The sequence below is a fragment of the Typha angustifolia genome, chromosome 4 (genome assembly GCF_048772165.1).
Source record: "Typha angustifolia cultivar Huaian chromosome 4, ASM4877216v1, whole genome shotgun sequence".
Lineage (NCBI taxonomy): Eukaryota > Viridiplantae > Streptophyta > Magnoliopsida > Poales > Typhaceae > Typha > Typha angustifolia.
The window spans coordinates 1,206,351-1,226,004 of NC_133242.1; the positions used below are offsets into that span (position 1 = coordinate 1,206,351).

The 19,654-nt window shown below is 36.9% G+C and overlaps 3 protein-coding genes across 3 annotated transcripts; 2 read left to right on the forward strand and 1 right to left on the reverse strand.

The window, feature by feature from the left end:
• The first annotated feature begins 116 nt into the window (after positions 1–116).
• Positions 117–16,903, forward strand: LOC140759065 (187-kDa microtubule-associated protein AIR9-like). Its single transcript, XM_073095530.1, has 32 exons — positions 117–881; positions 1,006–1,071; positions 2,408–2,473; positions 2,647–2,718; positions 2,828–2,893; positions 3,056–3,118; positions 3,198–3,263; positions 4,019–4,118; positions 4,514–4,615; positions 5,245–5,468; positions 5,567–5,681; positions 6,348–6,480; positions 6,818–6,918; positions 7,025–7,072; positions 7,200–7,384; positions 7,505–7,622; positions 8,223–8,350; positions 8,765–8,933; positions 9,375–9,493; positions 9,677–9,845; positions 10,825–11,020; positions 11,119–11,240; positions 11,332–11,539; positions 12,151–12,224; positions 12,862–13,000; positions 13,078–13,259; positions 13,705–13,860; positions 14,881–15,012; positions 15,422–15,480; positions 15,824–15,856; positions 15,962–16,093; positions 16,319–16,903. The coding sequence occupies exons 1-32, from the start codon at positions 117–119 to the stop codon at positions 16,493–16,495; spliced, it is 4,485 nt and encodes a 1,494-aa protein (XP_072951631.1). The 3' UTR covers positions 16,496–16,903.
• A 517-nt stretch (positions 16,904–17,420) lies between these two features.
• On the forward strand, positions 17,421–18,207 carry LOC140758627 (photosystem I reaction center subunit psaK, chloroplastic-like). Its single transcript, XM_073094859.1, has 3 exons — positions 17,421–17,578; positions 17,674–17,754; positions 17,852–18,207. The coding sequence occupies exons 1-3, from the start codon at positions 17,498–17,500 to the stop codon at positions 18,077–18,079; spliced, it is 390 nt and encodes a 129-aa protein (XP_072950960.1). The 5' UTR covers positions 17,421–17,497; the 3' UTR covers positions 18,080–18,207.
• LOC140758626 (major pollen allergen Ole e 10-like) lies at positions 18,048–19,622 on the reverse strand. Its single transcript, XM_073094858.1, has 4 exons — positions 19,511–19,622; positions 19,062–19,400; positions 18,627–18,657; positions 18,048–18,521 (listed from the first exon to the last, which is right to left on the reverse strand). The coding sequence occupies exons 1-4, from the start codon at positions 19,569–19,571 to the stop codon at positions 18,422–18,424; spliced, it is 531 nt and encodes a 176-aa protein (XP_072950959.1). The 5' UTR covers positions 19,572–19,622; the 3' UTR covers positions 18,048–18,421.
• Between the last annotated feature and the right edge of the window lie 32 nt (positions 19,623–19,654).

Sequence of the window (19,654 nt, forward strand, 5' to 3'; positions counted from 1 at the left end):
CCTGGCTATGATGAGGATGAGAATGTGATCATTCAATCTCATTAATGTGTCGAAAGATCTAGGATAACAAAATTACGCCTTGCAGAGAGAGTTGTCAAAGTCTTAGGCTTTTAGCAATGGAGTCTCTTTTGGATAGTAACTCCTTGGCTGCTCGAAAGCGTTCCCATGTTTCTTCGGTTGAAAGGGTAAAGAATTCTCTGAAATTTGCCAAACCTCATATGCTCGCTGCAATAGGTAGAAGATCAGTATCTGCTTCGTCTATCAAGAAGAAGGATGATGATGCTCCAGAAATAGAATTGAATGTTAGTGGCCTTAGGCCTATTCTGATCAACTCCAGCTTGACAACCAATGCTGCTTCACTCCGCAGAAGGAACAGCATAGGGGGGACAGTGTATTCAATGCCTAAACCACAGGAAAATGGAGATTTTGGTATTGAAAAGGTTCCTTCTTCTGTCCCTGATCCAGGCAAGAAAATTGAATCCGACAGTCAACCAAGGTCAGGGCCTTCTGATACCTCAAAACTTCTGGCTGAAGGTAGAAGGGCTTCTCCAGTGTCACACTTATCCTCAACATCTGATAGCGGCAATGAAGATTTTACCAAGAAGCCCTCTGTTAACCCATCATTATCGATTTCTTCATTGAAAAAGGTCTCATCCCCTTTTGCGGATAGTTCTTATGGACACAGTAGCCTCAAAACTATCTCTTCGTCTTCTTCTTTGGTGCATTCACCTTCAGTGACAATCAGCTTAAAGTTGGAATCCATGTCATCATCAGTAAACGGAGGGACCTTATCAAGTCGGAGGAATTGTTCAGCTTTAGATAGTCATGATTCCTCCTTAGAGATGCTCCCGCAGGTAGATGTCAAACCCGGCGATGAAAAGGTTAGTTTTCCTTTTCCTTTCCCTTTTTTTTTTCTTAACATTTGAAGCTTTGCTACTCCCTTTTACATATTTTAAAGTAATTATTATCAAGTATTTTTATCTGTTTTTTGCTCCACATCTACAGAGGCTGGATTTGAGAGGGCAGAGAGTTCGTAAGCTTAATGCCTTGAACTTGTCACCAGATTTGGAGGTAAATAGATATATCATTTTAAATTAACAATAATTGGATCTTCCTTGAGTGCAAAATATAGATTCCTATTGTTGTGGTATGTACACCTTTGGCAACTAAGGATATCTACAACTTGTTTATCGAGACGGATACTTGAACAATTTTGAATGAAACACAATCTCTATATCTATATATTCGTTTTTCTTAACTCTCCTATATATTGATGATCATATAAATACTAGTGGCCAATTTGTTCATACATTGCACTGGATACCTTTTTCTAGGCTCTAAAACAAGAATTTCTGCTTTCAAGTTCCACCTCACAACAGCATCCAAGCCTTCATCTTTCAAGACTGTCATTGATCTTTTCTTGAACAATCATATTTGTTTTCTACATCTATATATGCCATATGAACAACAATTTCTCTTTGTAAAAGTATTTGCAGTAGATGATTTATGCACAACTGATGTCTTAACTTTTACCAAACAAGAAAGCCATGAGAAAATCTTGGCATGGAGTGAAGTAGTTAACCTAAACAAATAAGACGCAGATACATACAAGAAAAACAGTTCCATGACTCACTGAAAATCATATTGCCAAAATTCTGCTGCTCCACTCCTTTACAATGCTCTCTAACAATAATAGTCTTGTACATCTTCCACTGTGTTCCTTTTACCTTATGGGACATTTCATTATTCTAAATGGTTAGGACAGCTGCAGTTTTAGACCCTCTCAGTATCGTATGTTCTTTGGCCATCGTAATGGTGCCTAAGCTGTTAGCTTCTGTTATCCTAAGCCAAAATCTGTTACTGCTCTATATGAGTTACCTCCATATCTTTGTTAAACTATTGTCATAAATCTCTTATTTCATTCTCTATTTTTTCAATCCATATATGCTTTCATGTTATTCTCATTTATTTGTTTGAGCCATCTTCTGCTTGAAAATCATATGTTGTCTATTTGAGGTGTGACGAATATCTTTTAATGATATGTGTGATGCTTAGCAGTGGAGAAGTTTCCTGAAAATGACTGTCATCAAATTTTGTACATTTCCCAAGTATTTCATTGTGATCTGGTTATTCATTATCTAAAGTAGGTTGACTGAACATTCTCATGTGGAGCGATCTATCCAGCTACTGAACTGTAACATGGCCAAAAATACTGTTAATTAATTGGCATTTAGTTTATCATGAAATCTGACCGTGTAGATAATTGGAAGTTTGGAACGTTCATTTCTGAGATTTTATTGCCTTCCTACATTTCATTTAAATTCTTGTAACAGGTGGTAACACACAAAATATTTCTTAGTTGAAAAGAAATTGCTGCTTTAAGATCAGTAATATTTCTTGTTTTTAGTTTGTTTATCTCAGGGACAATCTTTTATCATCTTTGGAAGGTATTGAGATTCTGAAGAGGGTGAAGGTATGCTTTTCTTATTGATTTCTAAGTTCTTTTTCTCATTCCATTTGTTTAGTGATGCAAAAGTATTGTCCATTCTAACATATTCGTCACCTGTCAGTTCAGTGCAAAGTAATAGCTTGTTGTTGATTGCATAATATAATCATATATGCTGCTTACCTCTATCCATTACACAGGTTCTTGATTTGAGCTTTAATACTTTCAAAGGATCTGGATTTGATACCCTTGGAAACTGCAAAGAACTCCTGGTCTAAAATCTTCTACCTTTTTTTTTTATCTGCTTATGTCTGTAAATATTAGATCTTTGCTATACATATATTCTCTATAACTAAGTACGGTATGCTATTTATCATTCAGCAACTCAATCTTGCTGGAAATCGAATAACTTCACTTGCCAGCCTTCCCCAACTTCCTAACTTGGAGGTAAGTGTTTAGCACATTCCTGACCTAGGTCTTGTACTTTTTCCATCTAATTCTGTTAATATTTACGAACTTTAATAATGATTATATGGTCTCTCTCTCTCTCTCTCTCTCTCTCTCTCGCTCTCTCTCTCTCTCTCTCTCTCTCTCTCTCTCTCCTTCCAGTTTCTTTCTGTCGCTCAAAATAGGTTGAGGTCACTTTCTATGGTTAGTCAACCTCGGCTGAAGGTCAGTGAGTTTAATCTTTTATCTAGATGTTTATTATTTCTTTCAGTCCTCCACTTTCGTTCATTTTGTATTCACATAGGTTCTAGCAGCCAGCAAAAATAAAATATCAACTTTGAAGGGCTTTCCCCATCTACCTTCTCTCGAGGTTTGTATTGGCTGTTACTGGTATGCCTTTCTGGGTTCTCCCATTTTCTAGATTATATAGCAGAGTTCCTGAAGGTGTCACCTTGAAAACAGCTAACTTTATACACTTGACATTGTTTTAAGTTTTGTGTGAAGCATATACATTGTTGATCATTATATACCATGGCTTTCTTTTCCTTTGACACTAAGAAGTATCCCCACACATTGTTGTTGATAATGTTGTTAACTGGGAGAAACAGGTTACTGCATCCTTTGGAAGTCACTTTACCCCCCAAATCTTTTATGCTGTGACAAAATGGTAAATGTCCGCTCATCTGGTATCAAAGCCATTGTACATACGTGGAAATTTACTCCCTACAGCTTATTTAGATATATAAAGTTGCTACTGCAACTACGATACCCAATCTTAGAAGCTGGATGTTTTCATTAAAAGAACAAGCAAAAAACAAGAATGATTCGTCAGGGAGAAGACAAGAAAAAAATAGTTACGAAATATGTTACATGGAAAGAGAATGAGATTTAGTAAGTTCAATGAATGAATTCATCTTCTCTTTCTCGGTAACCCACTCTTGTACTTCAAAATAAGTGAGAACATCAATTGTATGTAGTATCTTATGTGAAAAATGCTGTGTTTTATCAACACTGAAATATCTTGGAAATAAATTTGAGTATTCACTTCTAATTTCCAGATCAGAGTTTTGTGAGCTTTTGCTTTTTTATTGTTACAACTGAAATTTATAACTACTACCTGTGCAGCATTTACGTGTAGAGGAGAATCCAATTCTAGAGATGCCTCACTTGGAAGCTGCTACCATATTGCTTGTAGGCTCCACTTTGAAACAGTTTAATGATCGAGGTGCACTCAAGTTTCTAATCTTCATCGTGATTTTTTTTAAAATTTTGTCATTTACAAATCTTTCTTCTTGTCTTCCACTGTTTCACAGACACCACACTGGTGAGAAACTTGTCAATGGCGAGCCCTTCTCATTTTTTTCTGTGTATATGATTTGCGGATATAGTCTATCAATGTCGATTTTAAGAATTTTAGTTGATGGATTGTTATCTCTGGCTCTTAGATACATGATTTTTCAAGTAGTTAAGCAAGATCAATTTTTTGGCCCTCAGAAACAATGAGAATTTGAAATATGATGAAGCAAATACAATTAGCTTGAATATGGCTCAAATTTGTCTGTTTATAAATTTATCTTTCTTTACTTTCTGTCACATATCTAATATGGAAAGAACATGCAGATCTCTCTCCCAGTGAGAAGGAAGTTGCAAAGCTGTACCCTGCTCATACGACTTTGTGCATTCAGGATGGATGGGAATTTTGTCGCCCAGAGCTTGCTGCAGGTATGAAGTTTTGGATCCTAAATGCAATGTTAAACGTTTTAATATTCTGAAAATGTGTTTAAGACCATTTCCTGTAGTTCTTATTTAGGTCATATTAGTTCTTCACATCTATAGTTCTGTCTGTAGGCCCTCTGGCATGCTATCCTAACATATCCATTCAAATGTTTGTGAGATAATTCTTTCTGGCAGCTTGTTCCTTTGTCTTGATTATGGTAATTAAATAGTGATTTCTTACGTCCTGACAATCGTACAAGTAACTAGTGTAAGTGGTGTATCACTAAATTCTACTGGTTCTTTAGCTGTGGATGGCTCAAGATTTATAATGACAACTTGCATTTGATAAATTTTTGGGAGAAATTCTGGTATTGAGCAATAGGGAAACTAAAGATTTTGATAACTACTCTTTTATTGATGAATATTCTCTCACATAAATAGCATTTTCATTTTCCACATCTCTGTGTGGTTGTTGCTTTTCTGAAGCAAAAAATCCATCCTAACACGGTCTCAAGTTCTAGGATTGCCAATTTGCCATGATAAACTAGAAACCATCAGCTGTTATGTCATTGTTTTTCATTCTTGACTTTGAGCTATTAGGACTTACCTATTATAGTGCTATCTTTATTGGACAGACTCCACATTTTCCTTTCTAGCTGAGCAATGGAAGAAACACTTACCTCCAGGATACATGATTGAAGAAGCTTCTGTTGATCAACCATTTGAAGAAGACGCTTGCGGTTGCCACTTCAAATTCACCAGTTTAAACAGTGATTGTGAGTTAGTTCTTAAACATCAGTGGTTTATAGGTGACAGAACTCCTACCAACTTTGTGACTATTACTGATGCAGTAGGTGAGGTATAACTTTTATCTGATATGGCTATATACTTCAGCAGTTGTTAATTTTCTTTCTGGTAATTGCAACTTGCTGATATATTCTTGTTCTAAATAACAAGGTGTATTGGCCAAAACATGAGGATATTGGCAAATATTTGAAGGTCGAGTGTACTCCAATAATGGAAGATACTGAATTCCCATCTGTTTTTGCCATCTCTTCACCTGTTTCTCCAGGTATATTTAGAAGCTATGCAGTATCACATTCATTCGTGTTTGGTTTTTTATATACATTCCAGTAACAAAAGGAAGATGTTAGGGGAGAACTACAGTATGCTATGAGCGACTTTGTAAAAGCAGGTGGTGCTTGAAGCTTGGATACCAGCTATTTCCGTTTTCTTACTTCCCACCTTTGGAAATCCTTTTCTACACTATTCAAGAAACATGTACTGATAAAGGGGGAATCTATTTGCACATCATTACATCACACACTAGTTGTTAGCAAAATGTTCATGATTAGGAATGAAGTGCTCATAGTAATACTCAAAATACTTCTGGTTGGTTGTTTTTTTCGCATGGTGAGTTGCAGGAATTTGATATTTTTATCTTTTAGCATTTCAGCTAAACTAATTTGTTATGCTTCCTTTTATCCTTGTCTATGTTTCAATTTCCTTGGGATCCAGCTGAGTTGCTTGATATAATTTTCAATATCATCACAGATTCTTTTTTCCCTCTGTAGTCTGTACATGCATTTCAAATTCAATATGTTTTCTTACAACTAGTTTTTTGTTATTCCTTTATTGCAGTTATATCTTGGCAGTGATAGTAGGCATTATGCTATATTAGATGTTTTTCGTTCCTCTTGGTGATTACAACTTCATGGTCTATGAAACTCTTTTCCAGCTGCACCATCGGTCAGAAATGTGCGGATTGTGGGACATGCTGTTGAAGGCAATATAATTGAAGGCTTTGGAGAATACTTTGGTGGCAAGGAGGGTCAAAGCAAGTATCAGTGGCTGAGAGAGAAAGAGAACAGGTATGCCGATGCTGATTGTGTAACCTTTTGTTTTTGCTTGTCTTTCATGAGGCTGCTATATTACTTGGTTCTTGCTTAACCATGTATGTTACAATGGTTAGTCATGGCTTTTACCTGGGCCATCACATAAGGTGTTATAGAAAATACAGCCACCAATAGATCAATAAACAAAAACAATAGCAAAATTGTAAATAGACAAAACCCATATTTAGAGAAAGAGAAATGGAACGTGAGCAATGAGGTGTATCGAATCTGAATATGTTAAACAATTAAAGTGTTGTATTCAGTGTCTGACAATTTCTTATTGTCTATTTCTCCATCACTTCTTCTCGGCCAGTGAATTTCTATTAGCATCATCTGGTACAACCGAGTATGCTGTGACAGAAGAAGATGTTGGACGACATGTAAAATTTGTCTATATTCCTGTCAACTCTGAAGGTGTAGTTTCTTATGATTCTTAATATAAATTTTTTTTTCAATTATTTTACATGGCATTACACCATTATCAAAATTATTTGCGCATGCTCTCTGGTGACTTTTCCAGGACAGGAAGGGAAATCAGCATCTGTCATGACAGAGATAGTGAAGAAAGGTAGAAACTAATCATACATTAGTTTAATACATCTTTCGTGTTCTGATCTCATGTTCGTTCGCTTTCTTCATGAATGGTACATGAACTTAAGTATTTGACCTTATACAGTTTCTGCCTTATTTTTCAGCTCCACTGAAGGTTACCAATTTGAAGATAGTTGGTGACTTGAGGGAAGGCAATAAGGTGGCTGTTGCTGCTACTGTCATTGGGGGAACTGAGGAATTTAGCTGGGTCCAATGGTTTAAGACATCTGCATCAAAATTAGAGGGGGAACATAGTCTTGAAGCACTTACTACTTCCAAAATTGCAAAGGTAAGAAATCTTAATTTCCTAGAAGCATCACACTAGATAATTATTGACTTTCATCACCACTTTTGTTGTTTAATTGCATAGATAATTTTTCTATGACTGATCTTGTGATTTGGCCTTTAGGCATTTTGCATTCCCCTTTGCGCTGTTGGATATTATATTGTTGCAAAATTCTGTCCTGGGGCACCTAATGGTGAAACTGGTGAACCAGTATATGTTATATCAGAGCAAGTTGTCGAAAGTAAGTAAGATGCCTTTCACATTGATCACAATTCACAATGTGCTTAGTGTTCGTAAAATAGATATCTTCTTCTAGTTCTATTAAATTTAATGATATTAGAAATGTTCTGTCTGGTTTATTTATATAAGTACTATATAGCCCCGTCTCACTTTCTTCATGTTGTTAAAAGGCTAATCCAGTTCAAGAACAATGGCTTTTGTATTCACTGATGTATCAGAATTTGGAATATGATAATTTCCTAATGAAAATGAAGTAATTTATTGGATCCATGTGCTGTTTTGTTGAAGACATGTAGAAAAATTAAATTCTCTCCATACATCACTAATTGGAATCGTCAAGTAAAGTGAATGCTTTCTCTTGTTTTGCTGTCTAAACAATCAGTGAATAGAGTTTAAGACTACAAACCTTTATTTTTTTATGACTACAGGCTTTGATTTACTCTAGCATTAGTTAAATATTCTTTATATTTGTTTCCAGAGCATTTGCTTTTTGACAAAACATACACAACTTGTGGCTTTTCTCTTAACAGAATTCTTCATGTTTATCTTTCAACTTAAGTCTACATGACTTTCAAGTTTACTGACGTGACTCTTTTCACAGCACTTCCACCGTGCTTAATATTTTTGACAGTAACTGGTGAATTTTCTGAGGGGGAAATGCTGACTGCATCATATGGTTACATTGGGGGCCATGAAGGAAAAAGTCTCTATAGTTGGTATCTCCATGAAGTATGTTCTCATTCTTATTTATTCTGCATGCTTTAAGGGCTTCATAGTTTAGTAATTTTATCTTGGAGTAACAGTTCAACTCTTCTTTATGACAACCATCTATATTTTTTCTGGGTACAATGCATGGCGATAACAAGTGTTTTTGTGCGTAAGATTCCCACTAATGTGGGGCTTTAGGAGAGCAAGATGTGAGACAAGTTGGGGTTAGCCCAGTTATATTTATTTAGAAATAGGTGAGGTTACAAGGGGTCTTACACCCTTACAAGAATAAAGACGAGGAGAATGCTTTAAAGGTAACATGGGAGGAAGAGGGAAAACGGGAACTCCATTGTTGTCAGATTTCCAAGTGGTTGTGTGGAATCCTCACATATCTCTTGCGACCCATATTTTGCTAATATATGTGGTGCTTTGCAGACTGACGCTGATAAAGGTGAACCAATTCCAGAGGCATCAGGTCTTGTTCAGTATTGCATACCAAAGAAAGCTATTGGCAAGTTTATTTCTTTCAAGTGTACTCCTATGAGGGATGATGGTGTTGTTGGTGACCCTAGAACTTTCCTAGGCAAAGAGCGAGTCCGTCCAGGTGCTTACTTCAACAACACCACGAGAAGATTATTTCTGTTATGAGCACTTCTATTTCTGAAACGACAATTAGCAGAGAAATTTAAAATGAGAAACGTCTAATTCTGGAATCATGACAAATAAGTATGTAAAATTTTTATTTTTCAAAAACACAAACAACTATTTAGTGGTAGCAGCTGCAACTCATGCAGCATTGCATGGTCAGACCTGGTCACTATTTTCAAGAGAAAGGCGAGAAATAGGACTTTTCTATCATATATATTATCAGTATTGGGTTGCTGATCATTTTATTGTTTCCATCTCCTGCTTGAAATAATTATTTTAGAGATGCGATACTTCTCACATCAGTAATAATCATTCTTTTTACATGCATGTGAGATGCCATTTTTGACTGGTTATCCATATTTACATACTTTTGATTGGATTATTAACATTTTAACAGGAGGTCCAAGATTGCTCTCTCTCAAAATATCTGGTAAAGGAATTGAAGGATTCACATTGGTTGCTAACAAGAAATACTGGGGAGGTGAAGAAGGTGACTCAATTTTCCGTTGGTTCCTGGTAAGTGCTTGCTGATAAGCTGTCTTATAATGACTAAGTATAACAGTTGCAAGAGTTGCAGCTTAATTCTTCCTTCTATCCTGAGAACATGACCAGAGCTACTCTATGTAAACTATATCCATGTTTCAACTTGCTATCAAGCTAGTTAGAATGGTTTAAATAAGATGTATTTTGCATTTGCAGACCAGTTCAGATGGTACACAGAGTGAAATCACAGGGATTAGAACAGGATCATATACCCTGACATGCGATGATATTGGCTTCCTTGTATCCACTTCCTGTGAACCTATTAGAAGTGATGGAGCTCGTGGTCCTGTTGTTTTTTCAGAAAATATAGGCCCCATTCTACCTGGTAAGTTTATCTTGAAAAATATTATGTGAACGGTGGCTCTTCAGCTGTACACTTTATAATCTATCTAAATTTAATATCAGATACTGGCTTATCTCTAGCTATCAAGAATTTTCTTTCTTGGAGCTACAATCAACTTTATTTGGAAGTTTTCATACTCGATTTGACTATGTTAAGAAGAAAAGTTTCCCATAATGCTTGCATTTACGAAGTTGTCTGCAGGACCTCTGACCTACAAATCACTCAAACTTCTTGGCTCCATGGTTGAAGGAGGTTTTTTGAGCTAGGGGTGTAAATGAGCTGAGCTTGAGTGAGCTTGGTTCTGTTCAAGCTCAGCTTGACATTAATTTCGAACCTGTATTTTATTTCAGGCTCGGCTCACTTAATGCAGACAGAACTAGCCTCTTGTTCTGACAATGTGGCACAGATCTCTTGCTTATGAAAATCTATGATAGGTCTACGAGAGAGAAATTAACATGGTTAAAGTTGAATACTGGAATTCTAGCAATTACCATCCCATGACTACAAAGTAAACATGGAGGAAAAAAAAACCCTCAAAAGAAAGTAAATAAGAAAACACTTTAATGCTATGAAAAACAAATTGATGAAGAACTGATGGAATGTCAACAGTCAGCTAGTGTCATAAATCATCCAATGAGAATTTCAATTTCTGATTGGACTTTCAGGTTTAATATGAGACTTAGAAACTCACTACTGATATGCCTTTGAAAAGATGCTTCCATGACAAGTCCTGTTTAGTTGGCATTTTAAAGGGTAACAAGCGTTATAAATGCTTATTGCCGGCATATTGCTGTCCATCTTCCAATACTTTAGACTATTAAAAAGAACAATAGTTACAATACCTTATCATTTATGATTTTATCTGACTCTTAAGGTCGTCCTATCGTTTTGTTGATTTTGATGCGCTATCTGTATGTGTACATTATTACTTATTTGTGTTTTCTTCAATGCTGTGCTGCAGCGGATCCAAGAGGCAGTGAGCTTGTTCTGCCGGGGTGTTTCGAGGATGAGGAAATTATTCCCCTGAAAACTTATTATGGTGGAAAAGAAGGTGTTGGAAAATACACTTGGTATCGAACAAAATCAAAGATTGCTGAATCGGAATTGGTTCATATAGCTTCTTTATCTTGTGATGTTAATATAGTTGGAGAAACCTTGTGAGTTCTTTACTGCTAAAATGAGATTCGTACCAACTTTGAAATCAATTCACCTTTTAGAACTAATGTTAGTCACTGATGATGGAACGTGGAAACAGAACATATATACCTTCTTTAAATGATGTTGGCTCCTACTTGGCCCTTTGCTGGGTTCCTACGCGTGCTGATGGAAAAGCTGGAGATCCGTTAATTAGCATTAGCAGTCATCCAGTAATGGCAGGTTGCCTCGAGTTATAACATAAGCCCATGTCTGTTTTGTTACTTGTCTGAAACTTTCTTCCTCTTATTATGTGTACATCTTTAATTCACAGCTCTTCCTTCTGTTTCCGGAGTGTGTTTGAAAGAGATAGGATCGGGTGTATATAATGGATCAGGAGTATATTATGGTGGGTATGAGGGGTCAAGCCTCCATAGCTGGTATAGAGAAACTAATGAAGAAACTATAATTCCTATAACTGGAGCTAATTCTACCACTTATGAAGTTACAGACTCAGATTACGAGTGCCGTCTATTATATGGGTAAGTAATTTTTTTTTTTTGTGCTTTTTAATCTGTTGAATGTTCTCATCTTTTCATCTAGAATTGTGGTTTTAGAATTGGTGAGTAGAAGCTTCTGATCTGTGTTATGAGGCAGAGAATTGAATTTGGGCTCATCAAGGAAGTTAACTAACTGGAGGGTCTTATGGAAAAATCAACTAAAGTATATATCAAAAAGTAACTTGGTTGTAGTTGTTTTCATTAAGCATAAGCTGTAGGAACTTGGCTTTGGCCTGAGCACAAGAAATGTCTGGCTTAGGGTGTCTTCTCTAATTTCAGTAGCTTGGAGAAAAATGTTGAAGAGAACCTAATCTTTAGGGTGGAAGCAAGAACATAGAATAAGGTAATGAATCCCGGAGAGCATCTACAGATTATTGTAATATGGCGTCAGTGTCCTATTTATTCATCAGCCAATTAATTCAGCTACTGTGCTCAATCATTTTCTTCAAATTGGTTTCTTGAGAACTTCCATACTTTTAGCTCTTTGCGCTTCTTTGTGAAGTAAATGAGTTATTATCTATTTTCTTATGGAGCATGTCGCCACTCTCTTTGTTCTCTAATCTGTATCTCATTGTCTAATGATTATGTGGCAGGTATACTCCTGTTCGTTCAGATGGTGTTGTTGGAAAACTTAAATTATCAGAACCATCCACTGTGATTCTCCCAGGTGAAGTCAGAAACCTGATGTACTAAACTTTGGCACATTTTTTTCTTTTATGCTGAGATAGTCAGATCTCTATTATTCTATAGTCTCTTAGTTCTTAAACACAAGGAAGATATATGAAGTTATGAACTGTCAAAGTTAACAGATCTTCGTTATTGGTTTGGTAGTTTCCTGTGAATTTCATACTGAGAATTGCAATCTGCCCTTTCACTTATAGTATAAAGTTGGCTTTGATGTAAAATCTGAATATTGTATATTAACACTTATAAGTGCCAGTGCTATTGAAACTGTTTCTAACAATGGTCTCCTCGCACACATATATATAGTCACATACATAACCACAAGCATATACAAAACAAAACTGATTTCTCATGATGTGCATTTTGTTACACTTGTTTCTTCTGCCCCGTTTCATCCTGCATGATATAGGATTTATACTTCAGATGTACCTGATGACAGTATCACACTTATTTTTTGTCAAAAATCCAGATCAAAGCAATATTCTTTTTCATCATGCAGGAAAATTACTTTAGGAACCAGGATATCATTAAAGCAATATCCCATTGTTGGTGTATTTAATTTCAAATATAGTAGGTATGCATCAAATTGTCTAACCACAGTTACTACCCGATTTTCTCAGAACTTCCAAAGATTGAAATGCTTTTTTTCGAAGGAAAGGAGGTCGAAGGAGAAATACTCACTGCTGTTGAAATAATTCCAAAAAATGAAGTTCAACAGCTTATTTGGGACAAGTATAAGAAAGAGATTGTGTATGAATGGTAAGATATGAGCTATATTACGTCATTTCTATTTTAATACTTCCTCTTGACTATAATCATCCAAAATCTGGGAGTAGGTCTCATTCAATAGGAACAGGAGAGTGTCAATCCTTTGAAACATTGGCTGCTCAACACTCTTGCTCATATAAGATGTGCTTAGAGGATATTGGTCGATGCTTAAAATGTGAATGCGTTGTTATAGATAAGTTTGGGAGATCGAGTGAACCTGTATCAGCGGTGACTTCTCCTATATTGCCAGGTTCTCTCTCTTCCCATCCAATTTAGCTTTTCATATAATTAAGTTAGTTATTGGTCCTTATTTTTTATCAATCATAATAAGTCTTTCCCCGAAAGTCCATAGTTGAGCTTTTATTTTGGGGGTTTATAACTTGAAGCTGGTGTAGAGATTGCAACAATGGAATTCACATTTATCTGTGTTAAAACATTGAGCAAGATCTAGTATTTGACCCCTACTACTGTACATACCAGGATCTCGCATTTCCAGAAATACTTGGTAAAGAAAATGCTCTGTTGATCACGATATTAAGCATATATGGAATAGTACATTTTGATGGATATCTTGTGTTCCTAAATTTTCTAGTTTCTACTACCTATAAATGTTTAATTTCAAACTTTGCCATTGTCTAGTCAAATTTAACATGATAAGCTGCTGGTTTTCCTTAATGATTCTTTGATGTTTGTAGGGACACCTAAAATTTACGATCTGAAGATTGAAGGAAGTGGTTTCCACACTAATTTATATGCTGTTCGGGGAACTTATAGTGGTGGAAGAGAGGGCAAGAGCAAAATTCAGTGGCTCAAATCGACAGTTGCAAGTCCTGATCTTATCTCCATACCTGGTATACTCTTTTTTGTGATCTTTTTTTTTCCTATTAAAAGTTTAGAGCTGTTTTCATAGATGCCTATTCACATTCAATTGCATTCTAGTCAATACCCAATCTCTAGGAGACCATGAAAGCAAATTGCTCAACCACTCTTTCTTTTGGTTCAATTTAATTACCTTTTCTCAATTCTGTGGAAATTCTCAAGTATTTTGAGCTGTCATCTTTTGTGCCACCCCTATTAACACTTCAAGTTAGTATCTGGTAATACTTGCTCTTCTCCATTATGTGGTAAAGGATTGGGTCATGGAGCTGTTAATGAGGACATGAGGTGATATCAGACATTCCTTTATCTGGATTTGCTAGGTCCCAGATTTGGTACTACCTCAAGTCTTATCTACATCCTCGTAGTTTAGTAAGTCGTGTGTTTTTATAATCCTACCTCAAGTTTTATATAAATATTCATAGTTTTAGGAAGTTGTACATGTTCACAACTTAATGTTCTTTCTTTTGTTTGAGTAAATTTCACAACTTAAAGCTAAGTAGTTTACCTGCATCTGTACCCCGAATGAGAGTTTCCTTTTAGATTATGGAATCATTAATCATGGCTTCGGATGGTGATGCTTACATTCATGGATTTTTGCTATAATGTTTGCCTGGCAAATTAGAACAAAATAGGCATCCACTGATAACCAAGAAACCTGACAATCTTGATGAGTTGCCAAAATATACCATTTTGGTTGAGAACTTAAACAACAGAGATGGTTACTTATTGGGGCATGGGGATATTACTGGGCAGCATTGAATTCCAATGCAGATATATGCACACATATGGACGCTAGTAGACTAGCAGTGTTTCTCAAACAGTTAAAATGGATTTGGTTTGATGACCAAAGTGGTATAGCACATGAATACTCTTTTGTATTTATAGGTTTCTACTTGGCATGCAGCACACTTTCCATCTGATGTAACTACATGACAATCAGATGATATCTGCAGAATTCTGGCCTTCTTCATTGTTTAACGATTTCAATGCAGGTGAAGTGGGGAGAACATATGAAGCTAACATTGATGATGTAGGGTACAGACTAGTGGCAGTTTATACTCCTGTAAGGGAGGATGGAGTGGAGGGACTACCTGTTTCTGCATCAACAGAACCAATTGCAGTTGGTAATGTCCAAGTGATATTTGATTTGTTTTCCTCCATTTTCTCAGTTGAGTGTCTTTCTTCAATATGATATGACAGACTAGTGGCAATTAAGACTTATCTTATCCCTTTATACTTTCTTGTTGCCCTTAGTTGAGATGTTGAACTAGTTAATAGTAATACCGCAATATATTATCTGCACTCAAATAGATTGTGGATCTAATCACCGAATCTCAGTATTGAAATTGTGGTCCATCTTTGGCTTGAACAAGGTTATCTGTCATATCACTATGTAAATTTTTTTATGAACAACAGCAATAAAGTCCAACATTTTTTTTTGGCAAAAGCAACTATGACGTGATGCCATGTAGATCCTCTCCACAAACCTTTTTCTGCCTGCTATATTTGCTCACTTTTTTGTATCACTTGCAGAGCCTGATGTCTATAAAGAAGTGCAACAGAAGCTTGATCTTGGTTCCATGAAGTTTGAGGTGAATTTTACTGCACTTCAAAAAAGATATATATACTTTTTTCCTAGCATACACTCCTGAATTGGTTAAACATCTTCCTTATAGTAAGATATCAAAAGAGTATAATATTGGCATTATTTTGACACTAGTTGGACACTGAAATGCAAAAACATCAATTCAGATCACCATTTTCTATTTCTGCAAAAAATTCCTGTTTGATATCCAGGTTGTCATAAGTCACCGGTTTGAAAACGTTTGTATGATTGCATATTCATTCATATAAAGCATTTGTGCATTTGATATATGAATATGCTTGATAAACATTTTCCTGAAAGTTGACATATTCCTGTTGTAATGGAAGCAGGTTTTGTATGACAAGGCCAGGCCACCTAAAATGGTAGCTATCTTTGGTTTATCTTCTGATGTATATTAAGGAACATGAATCTCAAAGTGATTAATTCAGATGGAAGCTAAATCTTATGATTTGTGGCCAACTTAACAGGCTCCAGGAGTGCAAAATCTTGAGAAAAGGATTTTGGAAGTCAACAGAAAGAGGGTTAAAGTTGTAAAACCTGGCTCTAACACTTTGTTTCAGACTATTGAAGTACGGGGAACCTATGCCCCTCCTTTCCATGTAAGATTTTTTTTTACCCTCTCAAAATATGAAATGCCCTATATTAGTTGAACTGTTGAAGGATGTAGAAGTTGACAAAAATATTTAAATTCTATCATATATTAAGACATGTAGAACGACCTAGTTGATTTAGCATGGATGTAATGTTGCCTACTTTATAGACTAGTCATCCAGCATAAAGTTCTAGACATTCTTGTGGTAATGAATGATATTGGCAATTTGCAGGTTGATCTCAATCGCAATGACCAACTCTGCTTCAAGATTGTCATCAATAGCGATAATGAAGTGAAAGTAGTTGTGCCAAACCAGTATATGCGGGATGTCATTGTTCTTGTTCTAAGAGGACTTGCTCAAAAATTTAACAGTACCTCCCTTAATTCCCTTCTCAAGTTAGGAAGGTAACACCAGCAGACGTGTGAACTTGAAGGTACTGGACAAAAGACGTCTCCTAGGCACTAATTAGAGGAATTCGTTGATCTCAGCGCATACTGACAAGATCATGCATAAGTTCCCTAGTTTCATTATGTTTCAACAGCTTTGGTTCGCACACGCTCTTGACATGATTCAACCTGTATATTCTTGTACAACATATGATAGGCCCCTTCGAGGTGCTGTTGTTATTTAGCACCATTCATTGATTCAATTTTCTCTCTTTTTGAGAGAACCATCCATTGATTCATCTTCGCTCTTAATCTTTAATCACCAGTTCAGTGGCTTGTACAATCCACATTACTGCCGTCTGGAAGATGTACAATTCAAAATATATAGGATGTAAATAAACAGCTTTAATTATACATACAGCAATTTGTTTCCCAAATCATGTGAGAACTTACAATTTGAACATCGTATGGCTTCTTCTTCTTCTTTTTTTTGTGGCTCCCCATGGATCATCTATTTACATTTGAATGTGTGTTTGTTGTGATGGTGCAGATGCTGTTTTCATATCTGGACATGATCTGAAATTCTGAATATAGCAAGAAAATTCACCAAATCTTTTTAGAATTTCTTTGCCACAGGAATTCTCGACACTCCAGTTAAACTTGTTTTAAGTTGCTCTACTGAGTTATTTATCATATTAAAGAGATTTTAATTTGTAACTTAGAACTTCTCCATTCCTCTGAAACTGCTTAGTATTAGCTATGAAGGTATAGGATTGTACGGGGAGTATGGTCTCAATTATCACCACCATCATAAAGCTTCTCGACAATATCTTATCCACTTAGCAAAAGCTAACCAGGCGCTGCCACCTCAGCACCAACGATCTAAAGCTAATCCATGAGTGGCCCCTTTCCATGCCACAAGAGATTTTAATTCTTCCATTTCCAAGCTTTAAATGCTCTCCCTCCTACTCTCTCCTACCAAGAAGAAGAGTGTTTGCTTGATTCTAGAACTGGTGACAAGGCCATGGCTTGCAAGCTCACCTCTCCCACTGCGGTCATGACCTCCCTCCCACAATTCAGTGGCCTGAAGGCCCAACAATCCATGGTGAGCCCAAATCCCACACTTCTTATCTCCAAATTAATTGCCAATGCCTTTTAAAAAAAAAAATGGTAACGTAAACGTCCATGATCTGTTATCAGGTGGTGTTACCGCCGGTCCGGCGACGGGGGAGAGGCGCGGCCGGTGCTCGCTGCGAGTTCATTGGTTCGTCGACAAACATCGTAACTACTTGACTCACCACACTCTTTTTAAGCGATCATAGATACCATATTAGATAAAAACAGGGGAATTGATACTCTTATCCTACAAAACTGGCAGATAATGGTGACCACCACAAGCTTGATGCTGTTCGCGGGGCGGTTCGGCTTGGCTCCCTCGGCGAACCGGAAGGCCACCGCAGGGCTGAAGCTGGAGGTGCGCGACTCCGGCCTGCAGACCGGCGACCCTGCCGGATTCACCCTGGCCGACACCTTGGCTTGCGGTGTTGTCGGCCATATCATGGGAGTTGGAGTAGTCTTGGGTCTCAAGAACATGGGCATCCTGTAAGAGTTGGGAGCAGTCTTTGCTCGTCGACAACCATTTAATTCTTCTTCTGTTCGTTTCCTTGGGAGGCAAATCTGTAAACTACTCTAAATTTCGTCTATCTAACAGAGTGAGGACATAGTTACGTGATAGTTTTTAACGAAAGATCCAATAAATAACTAACGGAAGGAAAACTTCGGCGTCATGAAATATAAATGATAGCATTAAGGATTAGTTTTTATATAAAGCTAAACAAAGTTTTACTAATATTGCCAAAAAGAACAGCTTCAATAACTGCAGGTTTCAATTGAATCCAATTGCCTGCACAGCTGATATCACCAAAAAAGAATTGAGTTGATCCTCTATTTAACCACCATTAACTCCAAAGCTTAGATGCAAAAGAATTAGAGCTCCACTAATCCTCCATATAAGCCTCCACAGGAACAGTGATGAAGCAGAGGAAGTTCTGGATTAATGCAATAAAGTGATTTAGGTCAAAATTAATTAAAAATAATTTGTCATCTCTTCTGAGATAATGAGCGAAGTTTATTGTGGCATTGTATATACTTACTCTGAAGTAAGATACCGACAGGATTCATAACCTGTAGCACAATAGCAAGAGCATAAGATTAAAGAAAAAATAATAGAATTTTTTTAAATAACACCCTATATTTAAAAGATGTACATGAAAGTTAAAAAGAAATCTAATTTCAGTGAGTCATCCAAACACATAAAGAGAATTTTGAAGAACATATAAATGACTTTGAGAGATAATTACACTGTCGTTCTAAATTATAGCAATTTTTTTATATACACATCTGAACTTTTTTTATTATCTACGTAAAATCTCTGGACTAAAAAGAATATGTGAATTAAGAATTTTCTTAAGTTTATGGGATTGTACGTATAAAATTATGATAATTTGGGGGGGCTAAGTGTAATTAATCCTGACTTTAATATTGAGTGTTGTTTGCGTAATTTTCAACAACTTAGTTCAGAGAGTTACTTGGATCCCTGCCGGTGATCGCCGCGGTCCCGCCGAAGTAGCAAGCAATGTCGGAGTTGCCATTCTGCTGGTAGTAGCTATTGAAGGCGTAGGAGGCGTGGGAGAGGAGGGTCTCCGGCCTGTAGCAGTCGCCGCCGGGCTGCAGGGCCGAGCAATCGGCCGCTCCGAGGCCACAAGCCCAGTCCAACGCGATCTGGAGGTCCGCCTCCGACACCCCTGGCCGTGCCACGCACCACGTCGCCCCCTGGACGAACGTCGTGTTGCCTTCCGGCGGCGAGAACGTCGGGATCGGCGTGCCCATCTCCGCCCTCTGCTCGACTCCACCTCCAACTGCACAAACTGGTATCCATCGCAGAGAGAGAGAAAGATTAGGAATGGATCAAAAAGGTTATAAAAAACATAATAATGTATTAAGATGAGAAAGAAGAAGAGGATGAAAGATATAATACCCGTGTACATGTAGAACTCCAAGATCAAAAGCCCATGAATGATCCACTCTTTCCTCTTCATGGCTATTAAAACCCAACCTCTCTCTCTCTCTCTCTCTCTCTGGCTCTGGAAACAAAGAAAAGCCTGGCTAAGAAACAGCTCTG

What these genes read in the sequence shown, in the direction of transcription:
- LOC140759065 (XM_073095530.1), top strand. Translation starts at nt 117, where the DNA reads ATGGAGTCTCTTTTGGATAGTAACTCCTTGGCTGCTCGAAAGCGTTCC. An exon ending in GACAGAGATAGTGAAGAAAG is followed by an intron (nt 7,073 to 7,199) that starts GTAGAAACTAAT and finishes CTTATTTTTCAG; the next exon opens with CTCCACTGAAGGTTACCAAT. An exon ending in ATCAGAGCAAGTTGTCGAAA is followed by an intron (nt 7,623 to 8,222) that starts GTAAGTAAGATG and finishes CTCTTTTCACAG; the next exon opens with CACTTCCACCGTGCTTAATA.
- LOC140758627 (XM_073094859.1), top strand. Translation starts at nt 17,498, where the DNA reads ATGGCTTGCAAGCTCACCTCTCCCACTGCGGTCATGACCTCCCTCCCA. An exon ending in TGAAGGCCCAACAATCCATG is followed by an intron (nt 17,579 to 17,673) that starts GTGAGCCCAAAT and finishes ATCTGTTATCAG; the next exon opens with GTGGTGTTACCGCCGGTCCG. An exon ending in TTGGTTCGTCGACAAACATC is followed by an intron (nt 17,755 to 17,851) that starts GTAACTACTTGA and finishes CAAAACTGGCAG; the next exon opens with ATAATGGTGACCACCACAAG.
- LOC140758626 (XM_073094858.1), bottom strand. Translation starts at nt 19,571, where the DNA reads ATGAAGAGGAAAGAGTGGATCATTCATGGGCTTTTGATCTTGGAGTTC. An exon ending in GGAGTTCTACATGTACACGG is followed by an intron (nt 19,401 to 19,510) that starts GTATTATATCTT and finishes GATGGATACCAG; the next exon opens with TTTGTGCAGTTGGAGGTGGA. An exon ending in TGTCGGTATCTTACTTCAGA is followed by an intron (nt 18,522 to 18,626) that starts GTAAGTATATAC and finishes GCATTAATCCAG; the next exon opens with AACTTCCTCTGCTTCATCAC.